The sequence below is a fragment of the Microcaecilia unicolor genome, chromosome 2 (genome assembly GCF_901765095.1).
Source record: "Microcaecilia unicolor chromosome 2, aMicUni1.1, whole genome shotgun sequence".
In the NCBI taxonomy this organism is placed as follows: domain Eukaryota; kingdom Metazoa; phylum Chordata; class Amphibia; order Gymnophiona; family Siphonopidae; genus Microcaecilia; species Microcaecilia unicolor.
This window is the reverse complement of record NC_044032.1, coordinates 404,272,188-404,288,548: the sequence shown is the minus strand read 5'-3', so window position 1 is coordinate 404,288,548 and position 16,361 is coordinate 404,272,188. Positions and strand designations below refer to the sequence as shown.

Sequence of the window (16,361 nt, the reverse complement as noted above, 5' to 3'; positions counted from 1 at the left end):
TTATCCACAAAGAAAACAACAAAAAGCAGAGAAAACAGGGCAATGAACAGTTTTCAACAAATCCATCATCCTCCCCTCAGTTCCCAAACCCACAACTTCTAACCCCCACTATCTCCCACCCTTACCCAAACTTTTCCCACAACAAAGAGTGCATAATAAGGCTGTTGATCCTGAGGAGTTAATGAGTCAAAGGCATACAGTATTCAATAAGGAAGAGCGGATATGTGGCGCAAAAGTGTTACTATAAGGAGTCCACATTTTCAGAAACTGCTTCTCTGCTTTGCAGCCACAGGTGATCAGTGAAAGGTGCTCTATAGTCAACAAGATATACATTTGATTCCTCCACAAGGTCAAAGAGGGAGGGATAGCGTGAGTCCACTGTAATAATATACATCACTTAGCTATTAAGACAAATAAGCTGGACACCCGGATGCTGTCATCAATGTCCTGCATGCTATCCAAAAGGCACATTTGTGGAGTTGCTACTACTACTACTACTACTATTTAGCATTTCTATAGCGCTACAAGGCGTACGCAGCGCTGCACAAACATAGAAGACAGTCCCTGCTCAAAGAGCTTACAATCTAATAGACAAAAAATAAATCAAGTAAGCAAATCAAATCAATTAATGTGAACGGGAAGGAAGAGAGGAGGGTAGGTGGAGGCGAGTGGTTACAAGTGGTTACGAGTCAAAAGCAATGTTAAAGAGGTGGGCTTTCAGTCTAGATTTAAAGGTGGCCAAGGATGGGGCAAGACGTAGGGGCTGCTCAACTCTGATTATAAATAGAACTTAGAAAAGTCCAAACATCCCACAAAATTTATGTATAAGTGCACAGTCCCACACAATGTTTATAGGAAGCATCTTTCTGGCCACATTTAAGACGGGCCTCATCTGAGGGGAGGCCCATCTTACGTGCTCGAGAGGGATGAATATAAAGCTGAATCAAAAATGTATAATGCAACTCCTGCAGCTGGGCACTTTCAGCCAGCCTAGAGCCCTCATGCAGGCTTCTCAGTAAGTCTTCAACAGAATATGCACCAAAATCTCAGATCCATATATCTATAACATGTTGCAAAGGGGACCGTCCAAAGGGTTGTTTAAAGTTTCATAATAATGACACAATAACTCTCCATGAACTGCTGGCAAAGGCTAATGCTGGCAAAGGCTATTTTTCATCAAAACGGGATTCCTGAAAATCAACAGGGGAGGATCTCAATAAGGAATGTATATAGTGATGAAGCTGGCAATAAGGATACCAATCACATGGAATCAGATCAAATCTCCAGCGAAGACAACCATAGGGCAAAAATTTAGGTTCATCCTCTTCCACCACATCCCTATCCAAGATCAATCCCCGCTCAGCCCAGGTATAAGAATTGGACCACAACCCTGTAGGAAAGTCCATACTGTCCATCAGGGTTAAGTATCGGGAGTAGCAAATATGGAGGCCAAACCACTTGTAAAAAAGTCTCCACGGCCAGCGAACTGGACATATTAAGATGTACTGTTTTATCGATTTCTGAAGGGCCCCTGCTTTTGCATGCAAAATGTATGCCAAGTAAAGGGGCTTCCCTATTTCCTGTTCAAAAGTCACATCACAATGCTCTGTTGTTTGAAATACCCAATTCTCTAGCATAATAAGACGACAAGCAATATTATTGGCCCTTAAATTGGGAAGACCTAAGTCCCCCTCACAATGGGCAAACTGTAACTGATGCAAAGAGGTATGAGATCACTTACCTGCCCAGATAAATTTCCAGACTAGTCTATTCCAATAAGCAAGATCTTTCGGTTTTAGAATAATGGGTAGATGCTGCAAAGGGTAAATCCATTTAGGCTGGAGTACCATATTTAAAAGGTGTATACAGCCCCCCAGAGATAGTAGCAAGAACGTTGAACGGTTCAGTAAAGATTTAGTATGTTTCAACAAGGGGGGGGGACGTTACAGTGACATAAGTGGGACAAATTCCCTGAAATCTGCAAACCAAGATATTTGAGCATAAGGCCCGCCCACCAAAACGGGAAGGTCTCAGGCCAAGTCCTGCGGAGGTTCCCCCATATAGGGAGTGCCTCTGACTTATCATGATTGAGCCAGAGGCCTGAGATAGTTCCTGAAGTGTCCAAAACGCACACGATAAGGATTACGGAAGGCATGTCAACGCCATCAAGATATCATCCGCGAAAAGGGCCAATTTAAACTCTCTATGTCCTATGCTATACCAGAGATCTCCTGCACTTCCAATAAGGAGAAAGCTAAAGGCTCTATCCCTAAAATGAACAAGGTGAGAGATAAGGGGCATGTCTGACGCGTGCCCCTCTGGATATCCAATCTCTGAGACAGCAGAACATTGACCAATGCTTGGGCCCAGGGTCGTTGGTTAAGAACTTTAAAACAATTCTTAGTAGAACATAAATTGATTTTACCTTTGAAATATAAAACTTTTCACACGTTTATTTTTTATTCTTACACTTGAGGTCCTTTCCCACAAGAAAAAAAAAAAAAAAAAGAAGAGGAATCCTTCTGTGAAATCCTGAAGTCATTCAGTATTGTTTGTTAAATACATTGGCAAGTGTCCCACTTAAGAGTCCTGCAAGACCTCTCTCCAATTTTTTCCCCAATTTCTCTACTCTAGATAGCAGTGACCAAGAGAAGCAGTTATTGATTCCTCAAAAAACTGCTTCCAAAGTTGCTTTCTATGCAGATAAGGTGCCACTGTAAGAAGATCTGTCTCACTCCTACTCATAAAATTTGATGGATTACTTCAACGGTATTCTCAGAGAGCCTCAGCTCACAACTACACTCAGGGGCATCATGACTGTCAGATGGGAGTATTTACTCTTAAACAACCAGATTTGCCTTGAGGGAGAAGATAAGAATGGAAGGAAATTTTTTTTGTTGCAGCAAGCTAGACAGTAACATTCTGGAAATATGAAATTTTCAAAACTAATCAAAATATAGTATTCAAGATTCAAGCAGCAGTGCCATGTTTAAAGCCCCTCCACAAGCACTTTGGGATTCTTATCAGGAGAGTGGAGGTGGGCATATTAGGAGGGGAGAGATAGGGGTGCTGGGGAGAGAAGGGTGCGCAGATATTAGAGCGGAAGGCTGTAAGAAACAAAACTTTCCTTCTCAGGAATTCACTGTGGGATTAGCTTAGTTTTGGGATAATAAGTAGGTAAAAGTTTTATGATGTAAAGACCAAGTGAAACACTTTGTATAGAGTTTGATAACAGCATGTATTGCCGCTTCTTTGTTTGGTCTGGTGTTTATTATTATCTGTTCAAATATAAAAATACATCCACATGTAAATGGCAGCATCTGTACATGTAGATTAGATGCGTGTGTATATATCAATATCCGAAAGCCACTATTTACACATGGAGATAGGACACAGATTTCAAGAGGCTGTCTGGATATATTTAGGGTGGCCAAAAATTTTAATGCATATTTGAAATTTTACAATAAGAATGCAGGTCTACCTACACAAATTTCGCTATCAGCTGAAATACCTGCACCTATCAAGTAATGCCAACCTTTTTTTTCTAAATGCAGATCTGTTAAACTGCAGCTCCAGTGAACATGCTGGCATACTTGCAAAAGGCTCTGCATCTGACAAAACCTTTTGTAAAATACCAGCGAAAATGAGGATGTCCCAAACTGAAGGTTCAATTCTGAAGTACCTATGCAAGTGGGACTTTAATTATTTCAAAATTAACAAATTTTTAACTCTCATCCATATTTTCTAGTGTCAAATAACAGAAGCATCAACAATGCTCCAACATGAATAGATTCATCAAGCAAATCATAATAAAACCTCAACAACAGGATAAGTCCAGCAGTATGTAAGCTTGTGCAGTAACACAAGGACACTATTCCAAAGCCAGAGTATATTCTCTGTTTAGTTTTTGTAGAAGGCCCTTCCTGCTGCAGCCTCTCATTGCTCATTTTTCTACTTTAGGTGGTGACCATTCTGATTTCTAACAGGCAATAACAGACAAAACATCACACTCCCCCCCCCCCTTTAAAAAATCATAAATTCTTTTCTATTTTTTGTACAGCAAACTATCTGTAGATCTGTCCACTGTCTGAGCATCTGCTATAATCATGAACTGAGATATTTAAGAGGTCATTTTAGAAGCATCTCCAAGTGTAAAAAGCAGCATTTACACAGGGAAATAGCACACAAAAGTAAATCATGATTTTAGAAAGCCGCTATTTAAATGTGGCGATGTGGGGGTTGTTATGAGGGCATGGATTGAGAAGGTCAAAATGTGCATCTGTAGATTTCATTTTACAATAGAAACACGTGTCTATTAAGACAATTCACCAAGTTGGCTTTTGCTCCTGCACCACAGCACCTGGGATGGCCATCCATGAATGTGGGGGCAATTGTGTTAACTTCTGTGATGTCTAACATCACTTCAACAAGAAAAAAAAAAATCAAGAGTTGTCACGCGGCTCTTTCTTGTACATGTAGATTTCTAAAATCCTGCTAACAATAACTGTAAATGCTGACAGAACTTGCCGTATTTTAGGCAGCTATATGGCGTCAATTCAATCGATGCCTTGATTTACAATGGCCCTTCTGTAAATATCTCAAACACTATAGCTAAGAATTTTATTTTAAAAAATTTTCAAAATTAGTCAGTGGCATTTCTCTTCTCTCTCCAATATGTATTCATAACACAACACTATGTGATAAATGTGGATCTTCAGATTTAAACTAGCAACATACACCTTCTAGGAAACTTGTTCCAGCATTTTTGGTGTTCATTAATCACATCCTCATTGATCCACCATTTTAAATTTTTCTTCAAATCCTAACGATCTATTTTTTCAAAAACTCCATCTTGTTCCCCTAAAAAACTTTTTTTTACTTTCTTATTTTAGATTTTTTACAAATATGTAATGATCATTTTTTTCGATATGCGTTTACAAGTTTTCAGATGCGAACCTCTTCCCTGATGAAGATTTTCGAAACCTGGCCATGTTGGTGGGTGTTTGACTCAGGAGAAACGTTATTGAACGTTATTTAAAAGCTAAGTGTCATGATCGTTAGGATTTGAAGAAAAATTTAAAATGGTGGATCAATGAGGATGTGATTAATGAACACCAAAAATGCTGGAACAAGTTTCCTAGAAGGTGTATGCTGCTAGTTTAAATCTGAAGATCCACATTTATCACATAGTGTTGTGTTATGAATACATATTGGAGAGAGAAGAGAAATGCCACTGACTAATTTTGAAATTTTTTTTTAGATAAAATTCTTAGCTATAGTGTTTGAGATATTTACAGAAGGGTTGATGTATAATCTCCGCAAGTTTGAATAGAGGTCTCTTTAATTTGATTGATTTACAATGGGGCACATTTAGTGACAATTCTATAATGGGAACCATACTGCAGTTCATTAATGGGGATATGGCTTTGAATCGGTGCTGTATTTGACTTAACGTTTGTATAGTTTATGAATAGTGTATCCTTTTTTCCTAAACCTATATACCTGACGTAGGCATAACGCTAAAACATGGCTACTCTGCAGGGAGTATTTTTCATACTTGCCAGATTTGGATGGTGTTTTAACTGTACACAAGATGTGCCTGCTGGTATGTCAAATGCATTTTATTTAACTGGAAGAAACATGAACCTCCACATGTGGAACAGACATTTGTTTCAAATGATGATAGAGAAAATGGCCATTGCCAGAAGGAAAGACAGATTGAGAGGTATTTTTGAGCCTATAAAGCTAGAAGTTTGTTGTTAAACGTCTAGCTCATTAGGAGGGGAATGGCACTCAGGGAACAGTGGTGTGTTTGTGGGAAAAGTTTAAAGATAATATAAAAACATTTATATCCCACACATACTTGGAAAGTTCAGTGTGGCTTAACAAATAAGAAGCTAGGAATACCTAGGATCTGAACAATCTCTTGTATATTTCCAAAATAAATCTTTTGCAAAACAAAATTTCTGAAACAGAAATATTTTTAGGGGTCTAAGAAACAATGTGTAATAAGACCTTTGTCTCAGATCTAAGGGTAATAAGTTCCACTATTTAGCCGCCTCATATGTAAAAGATAGGGTGAGCATGGATTTTGTACAATACTCTTTTCGGGATTGGAAAATAAAAATCTAAGTAGTGTCTGGAAGTACTCTATTTCTACCTGGCAAATTAATTAAATTGTACTTATATTGAGAAGCCTGGCATTCCAATATAAGAAATACCAGTGTGCATGCAATAGTTTAAAAATAGCCTAGGCTTTCATTGGAAGCCAGTACAATTTAATCAACAATGGTATGACTATCAAACTTGGATGCAGAATACAGCAATCAAGCCACTGTATTTTGGAGATATACTGGAGATTGCTTACCAACGATACTGGGAGGGAGGAGAAGCTTAATTAATGGATACACTCGTGTCTGTATTCATATTTACTTGGTCCAGTTACTGTTCTGGAGCTGGGCTCTGGAGGATTCAGACTTAGGCTGTGTTATGGTATACCGATTTTTATATGGTCATACCTTGAGTTTAATAAAATGTTATCAGGAAAAATTCTGGAGTGGGTTGAAGTTCTGAATCTACGGGCAGGGGTGGAACAAGGACTTTATTTAAAGATGTCACAGGGATTAAAATAAACTTTTTGTTAATAGGAAAAAAGGAATGAAAACAGAAAACATGAGGTTAAACCTCTTGAAAATCAGGCAAGCTGATGTATGATGTTCATTCAACAGAATGGAAAATACAAAACTGAGGAGACCACTGCACATGGAAAGAGCTGTATATGCTCAGAGCTTTATACTTGGTTCTGAGTTCTCAAAAAGCTGTTGCATCCCGGCAACAGGGCCACCAAGAGACAAAGCCAGGCCCTGGGCTAACACCCTCTCTGGGTCTGCACCCTCCTCCCCCTTCTTACTTGTCCTGTTCCTGTCACTCTGTACGGCAAAATTCCCCTGGGCCCAGAACTAGCATGGCTCTCCTGTTCCTGTGCACGGCAGCAAGAGTCCTTCCTTCCTTCCTCCCTGCCGCATCCAAAGAGGCTGTTTGGATGCAGCAGGAAGGAAGTACTCTGTGGCGCTGTTGCAAACAGGAACAGGAGAGAAATGCTAGCGTCGGGTGGGCCCCCCTTGGATGCCGGGCCCTGGAGAATTCTGCCCCCCCGCCCCCCCCCCCCCCTCTCAATGGCCCTGCCCAGTGACATGGCCACTACCTTAAAGTCAGTGGAGCAGCCCAAACGATTCTGAAAATGAAAACTTAGCTGTGAAATTTTTATTTCATTGGAAGAATTATTTCTAGTGTGTACCCTTCAAATATTGTAGAGTACACAACACTCAGGGCTCTATTTACTATGACGTGTTAGTGTTTTTAGTGCGCGCTAATGCTAGAGACACCCATATATTCCTATGAGTGTCTCTAGTAGCTAAAAACATTAGCATGCCTACAGCGCAGCTTAGTAAACAGGGCCCTCAGTCTTCTTTCAACTAACAACATAGAATAGCATAAATGTTTTTTGAAGAGTTATCTCCTCATATGTAATGTTCTTACACAATATTATACTAGGACCAATGCATTTCACTGCCTCAATTTCCCTCAAGTAATGCTATCAACCAGGCTCTACAGAAAACTGTCCCTGGACTACTTATCAAAATTAAAAAGGATACAAATGGAACATTTGATGGATTGTGAAGAAAATGGGTTACAGCAATGGGGCAGTTGCTCAACCAGGTACAGAGCAACATTAATAATCCAACTCTTGTCTGTATCTTGCTCCCCTGCAATACAAAAATACTCAACATTAACGTCACATTTAAGAATTAAAAGGTTACTCCAATTTTATCAACATCATTAAAAAAAACAAAAATTAATCCCCATGCACACACTCACACGATTATAAAACAGCTCCAGGACGGGAGAGATAAGGTTTCATGACAATGTTGCAAAGCTCTGGCCTGCTGCATGGGCCACATTAACAAAAATCAATCTCACTCAAATTTTCAAGACCAGAAAATAGTTATTGCAAGAAATCAGACATTTTGTGCTAATGTATAATTTAAAATATTGCTCATTTTCTCTACCAATGAAAAGCACTTCACTTATCTTTCAAAAACGAGATTTGCTTTGTGCAGAAACTGGACTGGCTTAAGGCTCCCTTATTCTTTGGTTTTAGATCACTGGCTCCAATTATCATTAACAGATTGATCCGTTTCACATCCCTTGCCATCAAATCAAGCCAGGATAGCAATCAATCCAATATTTCAGGCAGTACAGCACAAATGAAAGCAGTAACCCATGCTCTATTAGTTTCTTTTAAGTTTGCTAACAATTGATAAACTACAAAAAAGAGATATTAGAGAAGAGGCTGGCGGAGGCTTAAATGAAGTATGCTACACCATGCTTTGCTGTCAGCTAAATGGAATTCTCAAACCAATAAAGACAAAACATCTATTGTTTATTGATCAATTTTAGGATAATGATACACTATTAATATTTTAAAGGCCAAAACCCATAAGCTACCCTAGGTTAATGACTTTAGTCATACCTCTTTTTGAGGTAATTTTTTCTATCAAAAATTAATTTTTCAGTTTCCTACCAATTTCTCTGATTTATTTTATTAAGTAAAATCTGTCATGTGCAAAAAAAAAAATAGCTTTTCAGACTCCGCTATTACAGTTTCGACTCTGTTTGGCTATCTATCACATGCTAAAGAAAATACAGATTCTCTGTAGCATTAGAATTTTGACTCCTGATGGCCATCTGGCAAGTAACACAATTGTTATATCAAAATGGTGAGCAACTCAAAAAATGATATTGTTAAGGCTCTAAGTGATCTTGTAGATTGTAATTTATATATCACTAGTAAAAAAGGCCCGTTTCTGACACAAATGAAACGGGCGCTAGCAAGGTTTTCCTCGGAGTGTGTATGTTTGGGGGAGAGTATGTGAGAGTGACTGTTTGAGAGTCAGAGTGAAAGTGTGAGTCCAATCCATGCTCCTCTGTCACCTGGCCCCTCCATTCATCCCTATCCAGCAATTCCCTTCTCTGCCTGAGGCCTGCCCTGCAATCCATATCCATCCATGCCCATCTGTCCCCTCCATTCATCCCTATCCAGCAATTCCCCTCTCCCTGAGTCCTGCCCTTCCAATCCATGCCCATCCATGCTCCTCTGTCACCTGGCCCCTCCATTTTTCCCTATCCAGCATTTCCCCTCTCTGCCTGAGGCCTGCCCTGCAATCCATATCCATCCATGCCCATCTGTCCCCTCCATTCATCCCTATCCAGCAATTCCCCTCTCCCTGAGTCCTGCCCTTCCAATCCATGCCCATCCATGCTCATCTGTCACCTGGCCCCTCCATTTTTCCCTATCCAGCATTTCCCCTCTCTGCCTGAGGCCTGCCCTGCAATCCATATCCATCCATGCCCATCTGTCCCCTCCATTTTTCCCTATCCAGCATTTGCCCTCTCTCCCTGAGGCCTGCCCTCCCAATCCATGGCCATCCATGCTCCTCTGTCCCCTGCCGCCTCCATTCATCCTTTTCCAGCAAGTCCCCTCTCTCCCTTCCATGACCCCCCCCCCTCGCATCCATGCTCCTCTCTCTCCCATGTGCCAGCCTGGGCCGGCCTCTTTCCCCCCCTCGCATCCATGCTGTGGTTGGCCACCCTCTTCTCTCCCCCCAACATGCGTTTTTTTTTTTTTCTTCCACCCCCTCCCGCGAACCTGTCGATCCCCCCCCCCCCCCCGCCGGAACGCCGAAAACTGCCGCCACCGTTGTTGTACTACCTTCCCTTCCCGTAGGTTGTTGAATCATCTTAGAAAGTTAACTCCGTGCGTCTGACGTCAGACGCACGGAGTTAAACTTTCTAAGATGATTCAACAACCTACGGGAAGGGAAGGTAGTACAACAACGGCGGCGGCAGTTTTCGGCGTTCCGGCGGGGGGGATCGACAGGTTCGCGGGAGGGGGTGGGTTTTGAGGGGGCCATAGCGCGGGGGGGGGGGGGGTGACAGCTGATTCCGAGGCAGTAGGAGGAGTAGGGAAACAATCAGCTGTTTTGACATCAGTGCGTGTCTGCCTCACAGACCACCTCCAGCCAAGGAGCCACGGTCCCAAGCACAGAACGTTGGAGGTGAGAATTATTATATAGGATATGATGATTTGACAACATTTTTGCAATAACGAAGTTGCCCTCAGTATTCTTGATGAGTGTAGTGAATGCACTATAGCGTAAAGAAGATGTCACAGCCTGCCAAGCAAGAGCTGGGTGGCAAGGCAAGCAACATGGGAGAGAGAAGTGAAAACATGTCCCATAAGAAATAAAACTGAGTTCCACAACTCCTAATACTATGCCCAAAGAAGTGTAGAAGTTGGAACTTACAGGTTGAAAACCACCAACCTTCCAGAAAAACATTCTGTTGCTCACAGCACTGGAAACCCTGCCCCCCCCCCCCCCCCCAAGATAACAGGACGTCAGTCTTCCATGGTTACTATGGAGACCAGGACAAAAATGAAAACAGAGTGGGAGCCTCCAAAATAAAAAATCAAGAGGCAAAACTTCCCACAGAAACAGGGAGCCCTACAAAACTCTCTGGTAAAGAGGCCAAAACTGGGGCGGAACCAAGATGGCGGCATAGCAGGACGCGTCGAGAGGCAGCTCTGGGGTCCCGTTTGGCGCTAAAGTTTTTTCCGCGACGATGCCTCATACCAAACGAAAGGGGTCTACGAGGTTAGCTCCCCCACCTACCTCGACGTCCTCCCCGTTCCACACGGGGCTCGAGCGCTTCTTCTCGCCACTTTCCCACGGAAACAGAGACATGGATCCCGTTGCGCGGCCCTCGGGAGAGGCGGAGACCATGCTGGGAGAGGAGGTGTCTCTTTCACCACCAGCAATGCTGAAACCTCCGTGCCCAGCGTCATCGACGAGTCTGGTTGAGAAGCAGCAGCCTACCGGAAGTGTTTTGGCTGCTGCTCCCAGTGAGGGTCAAGAAACGTTGAGGAAGACGCTAAGAGCAGAGGCAGGAGCCTCAGGAAAAGAACCGGAGGTAAATCTTGAGATGATTTGGAAGAAACTGAATGAAATGGATACAACTTTACATCAGACATCAGGTGAAATTAGAGCCTTTAATAGTAAATTTCAAGAACTTAATTCTAAAGTGGATTTAATTAAAGAAGAAACTGTTGAAAAAATTCAAAGTGTTCAAAAGAATGTTGACTCTTTACAGGAATTTAGATTATCTGTGATTAAAGACAATATAGACATTCGGAGAAAGATGGAACAGATTGAGAATTTCAATAAAAGACTAAATTTACGTTTGTTAAAATTCCCTAATCTCCCTGGGATTACTCCCTATGATATGTTCAAAAGATATGTGAACGAAGTTTTACAAATTCCTTTGGAAGCTATTCCGCCAGTAAACAAATTATATTATATTCCTGTTCCTAAGGGAGAGAAAGGGAAAAAACAAGAGCTTCAAGAAGTCAATCTGGACTTAAATAATATTTCAGCAATACTGGAACAGACATTGGATGAAAATACTGAAATATCCACTTTAATTGTGTCATTCATTTTTGAACAGGATTTGAATAATATAATGAAACTTTATTTTAAGAACTTGAAAACCTGTTTTGGGGGAATTAAGGTTCAGATTTTCCCTGATGTAGCGAAATCTACCCAATAAAGAAGGAAAGCTTTCCTTGCTTTAAAATCAAAAACATCTGATATAGGAGGGAACTTCTTCTTGGCATTTCCATGTAAATGCATTGTTAAATTGGGTCAGATTAAATACACCTTTTATTCACCTGAACACCTTAAATCATTTCTTGATTCAAGGCAGCAGTAACGATATAAATATAACGTGGGAATGTTAAGCCACTATTTTTTTTTTCCTAATTTTGTTAATAAATACTTGTTTTAAATCCTCTCTAAATTCCACCGACCCCTCTCTCACCTTAATGTGGTCTAATGAAGCAAAAAAATTTATGTTATAGGAATTTGATAGAATACGATTTGTATATCTGTATAATTGTACGATATTTCCTTAAATGTTGTTTAATTTCCTCTTATGAATCATGGCTGTATTTCAATAACAAGTATTTTCTTGTTGTAATGTTTAAAATTAATAAACAAATTTAATAATAAAAAAAAAAAAAAAAAAGAGGCCAAAACTACCTGCACTACCAAAATAGAGTTCTGGCAACAACAAAAAAGTTCCCCATCTGCAGGGAGGGAAACTTTCAGGGCATTGCGTTTTCCCTTTGTTTTTTTATTTTGTTTTAAATAAATGTCCCTCTGACAAAAATCTGAGACGACTCTAAGGCATCTAAAGTAAGGGAAAATAAGAACAGGGAAACAATAGAGCCCCATGCAAGGCAAGCACTTAGACATCAAAGGAAAGCTCTAAGCAGAAGCTCAGCCTGTGCATTAGTTTTTTTTTTTAATTCTTTATTTAAGCTTTTACCAAACATAATATTTATGAGTGATAATACACCAAAAGAAATAATAAAGCATACAATGCAGAAAAACAATATTCATTATATAAGTATTCCTTACTAACGACCACAATAATCATAGAAATGATCCAAGAAAGATTTAGAAAATTCCTTTGCGTAAATAAACATTTCACAAAGTTTAAATCAAATAGGTAGCTACATTCCCAGGTGAGTTACTCAAAGCCTGCTATACAGCGTTGCATAAGTGACTAGACTTGTACATTGACCTCTTCTCTGCTTTTAAGGAAATCTTCCAATTGTTTTGGGTCAAAAAACTGATACGGTTTAGACTGCAAAATTAATCTATAAATACATGGAAATCTCAAAAGAAAATTTGCCCCAATTGCCAAAGCTCTTGGGCGCAGCAACAAAAACATTTTGCGTCTTTTTTGGGTTTCCCTGGACAAATCCGGGAAAACTCTCACTTTTGATCCCATAAATAACTAATCTAAATGTCTTAACGAGAATCTGAGAACTGCGTCTCTGTCCATTTGCAACGCAAAGGCTACTAGCAATGTAGTTTTCTGTGTTATAACCTCAAGAGATGACTCTAGGAATGCAGTGAGATTCATTGCACCCTGCCCTTGTAAATTCACTGATGTTCTAGCATCTGTCTGTAAATAGTAAGCTCTGGTTAACGGGGGAATGAATTCTCAGGCATGCCTAGAACTTCCAATAGACATTTTTTAACCATTTGCGTTGGAGGAACCAATGGGGACTTAGGAAAATTAATAAATCGCAACGTCAATCTCTTAGATTGGTTCTCCAGGTATTCCAAGCGTCTCAGGGTAAAATTCTTGTCTTTTACCAAGATATGGTCCATAAGTTCAGTTTTCTCAAGTCTTTCAGACAGTTTTTTTTTTAACTTCAGATGCTTGGTTTTCAGAAGATTTTATTTGAATCAGCGCAGTCTCTGACAAAGCCTTTATTGTCTCCATATTTCTCAACATTAGCTTTTGTAGTGCAGATTGGGTCTTTGAAGTCAAGTCCCAAAGTGACTCCAAAGTCACTACGGCAGGTTTCTCTATCTCTCCCATTATACAAGCCGGTAGGGGGGGCTTTGGAAGCTTGTTCCAGAATACTCACAGTCTTCAATGAGACAACAGGAGCAGTTGTTACCTCTGGTTCCCCCAGGCTTCCAGCTCTCCTCTCCCGCAAACTCCCTCCCTGCTCCACTCGATCTCCTTCGGGGGCCAAGGCAGCAGGGCTTGTCGGGAAATTCTCCCTTCCGGGTTGTGGGGGGCGCCATACGCTCGATGGGGCTGAGGGAAGCCCCGTCTACGCTGCTGTCCTGCACCGAAGTGTCGGCTCCAGCAGAAGGAGTAGACATCAACATGAGACCGGGCACCATCGCGAACCGGTCCAGCGTCGTCTGCTGTAGCTGGGGTACTCCACTCGGGACAGAGGGAATCTCCTGAGTTTTGCCCCGTCTCTTACCCATCTTCGAGAAAGGTAAGGCACTCTCAGTAGCGTTCGCTGGAGCCAAGTCTTAGGCGCGTCCGTTCACGCTACCTAATCCGTCACCATCTTGCAGCCTGTGCATTAGTTCATACAGTCAACAATGCTTCACTGCCTGTCACCGGCAAGGTGGACTTGTGTCACGGCGGCTACTAAAGCCTGCAAGTGAGGAAAAGTGAAGCCATAGGACAGAAAAGATTGCTGTATCCTCCAAGACTGGCCTCCAAAGCAGCATCTGAGCCAAAAAAAAAATAACCCACATGGGTTCGAGACCTAGACAGGCTCCAGGATGCCTTCTGGTAGTGGCTAGTAGAGGAATAAGGAAGCCAAAGTCAAAAGATTAGGCACAGAAATAAAGAGAACCTGCCCGCCCTTGCATAAAAATAGCCACAGAAGGAACAGACCTCTCTCCCCTCCGAAAGGCACCCCTCCACACTGGAGCTAAACATCCGCCCTCTGTGCCAAAGGGCAACCAGGCCAGGCATTGCAGGAAGGAGAACTCAAAGGGCAGACCAACAAAGTCAGCCCTGGCCAAAATTCTGTGCCTGTGCTGAACAGATAGTAAACATGCCCAAAGACAGAAACTCCCAGGGAAACTGCCCCAGAGGACCCTCCCCTCCCCCTCTTCCCTCCAGGGGAAGGACTTTCCAACACTCTGAAACAGCTCTTGAAATTGTTAGCAGTCAAAACAGATCTGGAACCGCGGTCTCTGGTCTGCTGTAGAAAGAGCTGCAGTTGGCTCAAAATGGCCGCCAAAGCAGGAATAGAGCGAGGATCATGAGGATAAAAGCCACACAGCTCCTATGCGGGGAAACTGGCGCATTCCCACCAGCAAGACCACCTCCATGACACAAGGCCTCAAATAGCCCCCCCTCCCAGACAGGGACCCAACGCTGCTCTCCGTATCTTCCAGCAGGAGCAGCACTTAAAGACAGCTGGTATAATGAGGTTTAACCCTGCATCCCTTACAGCCATACGCTGAAAAGGACAAAGGAAACCAGTACCACAGCAAGGAAGAAAAACAAAGGCACACTCACCCCCATAAAGACCTCAGGAGCCCTGCCACCGAACCTGTCGCTGCCTGGGGTGCTCAAACTCTCTCTCCACAATGAGCCCTTATACTGGGGAAACCCAGTATCTCTCCTGCAGCCAAACAAGGACTGCTGACAGCCCAAATACTGTGCAGAAACTGGCTGCTTCACACTGAGCTGTGCATTTTGGTTTGTTTTTTTTTGTTCCAGGGAGCACTGTTCCCTACAGTGAGGAAGGAGAACGGAGAGAGGGCTGGAGAAGGCAGAAGGGTGGGGATGAGACCTGGGGTGACCAGGTGTAACCCCTCGATACCACACCATGACTCTACTGAATTGAGAGACCCAGAAAAGGTGGTGTTAACAGATGAGGCCAGGAGTGTGAGAGACACTGTCCATCCACCTGCTGGAGATAGAGAATACTGACTGACCAAGGAGCATCCCATCCTATAAGACAGAGCAATTCAGCGCTCTCTATCTCCACCTGCTGGTAGATGGTCACAACCCAAAAGGTTTCTGGATTCATCTGTTGCTGATGCTAAGGAAGGTTCAATTACCGGGTGGAAAGAAACATGGATGTAAAAGTCCCAGAAAAATTGTATCTGAAGTCATGATCAACAAAAAACCCCCCAATAAAAACTGATATGCTGAATTGTAAATACTTGACAGCATACAGTTTAGTTAAAAACATAAGAATAGCCATACTAGGTCAGACCAATGGTCCATCTAGCCCAGTATCCTACTTCCAGCAGTGGCCAATCCAGGTCACAAGTACCTGGCAGAAATCCAATTATTAGCACCATTCCATGCTACCAATCCCAGGGCAAGCAGTGGCTTCCCCCATGTTCATCTCAATAACAGACTTTCCTCCAGGAACTTGTCCAAGCCTTTTTTTTAACCCAGGTGCAAAACCGTTGTTACCACAACTATTCACTGAATGCAAAAAATATTTCCTTTTCTTTTTTTAAGTATTTCCATGGAATTTCACCGAGTTCCCCTAGTCTTTGCACTTTCTGAATGAGTGAAAAATCAATTCACCTCCACCCACACCACACCACTCAGGATTCTGTAGACCTCAATCATATCCCCTCTCAGCTATCTCTTTTGAGCTGAATTTAGTTTTCTTACAAAATTGTTATGTTGCCATCTTTTACTTAATTTCGGTGTCTTAGATGATGAAGGGTGACAAACTAATGCATGTAACTTCTGATGCAAATTTTTCCCCATTTAGGGCTCCTTTTACCAAGCTGCAGTAAAAGGGGCCCTACAGTCGGCATGTACATTTGCCGTGTGCCGAGGCCCCCTTTTACCGCAGCAGTTAAAAGGATTTTTTTTTTAAGGAAATGGCCGCGTGGTAAGTAAACCACTTGCCGCAGAGCCATTTCGCGGGGGGAGCC

The 16,361-nt window shown here is 42.0% G+C and overlaps 1 protein-coding gene across 4 annotated transcripts in view; it reads right to left on the bottom strand.

Annotated features, from left to right (window-relative positions):
• The window catches only part of USO1 (USO1 vesicle transport factor), a 193,036-nt gene that overhangs the window by 54,605 nt on the left and 122,070 nt on the right, over nt 1-16,361 (bottom strand). For all 4 annotated transcript variants that reach the window (XM_030190659.1, XM_030190661.1, XM_030190660.1 and 1 more), the window contains one exon: nt 7,656-7,766. In XM_030190659.1, the coding sequence (XP_030046519.1) occupies nt 7,656-7,766 (111 nt within the window). The remainder of the gene's footprint in view (nt 1-7,655; nt 7,767-16,361) is intronic.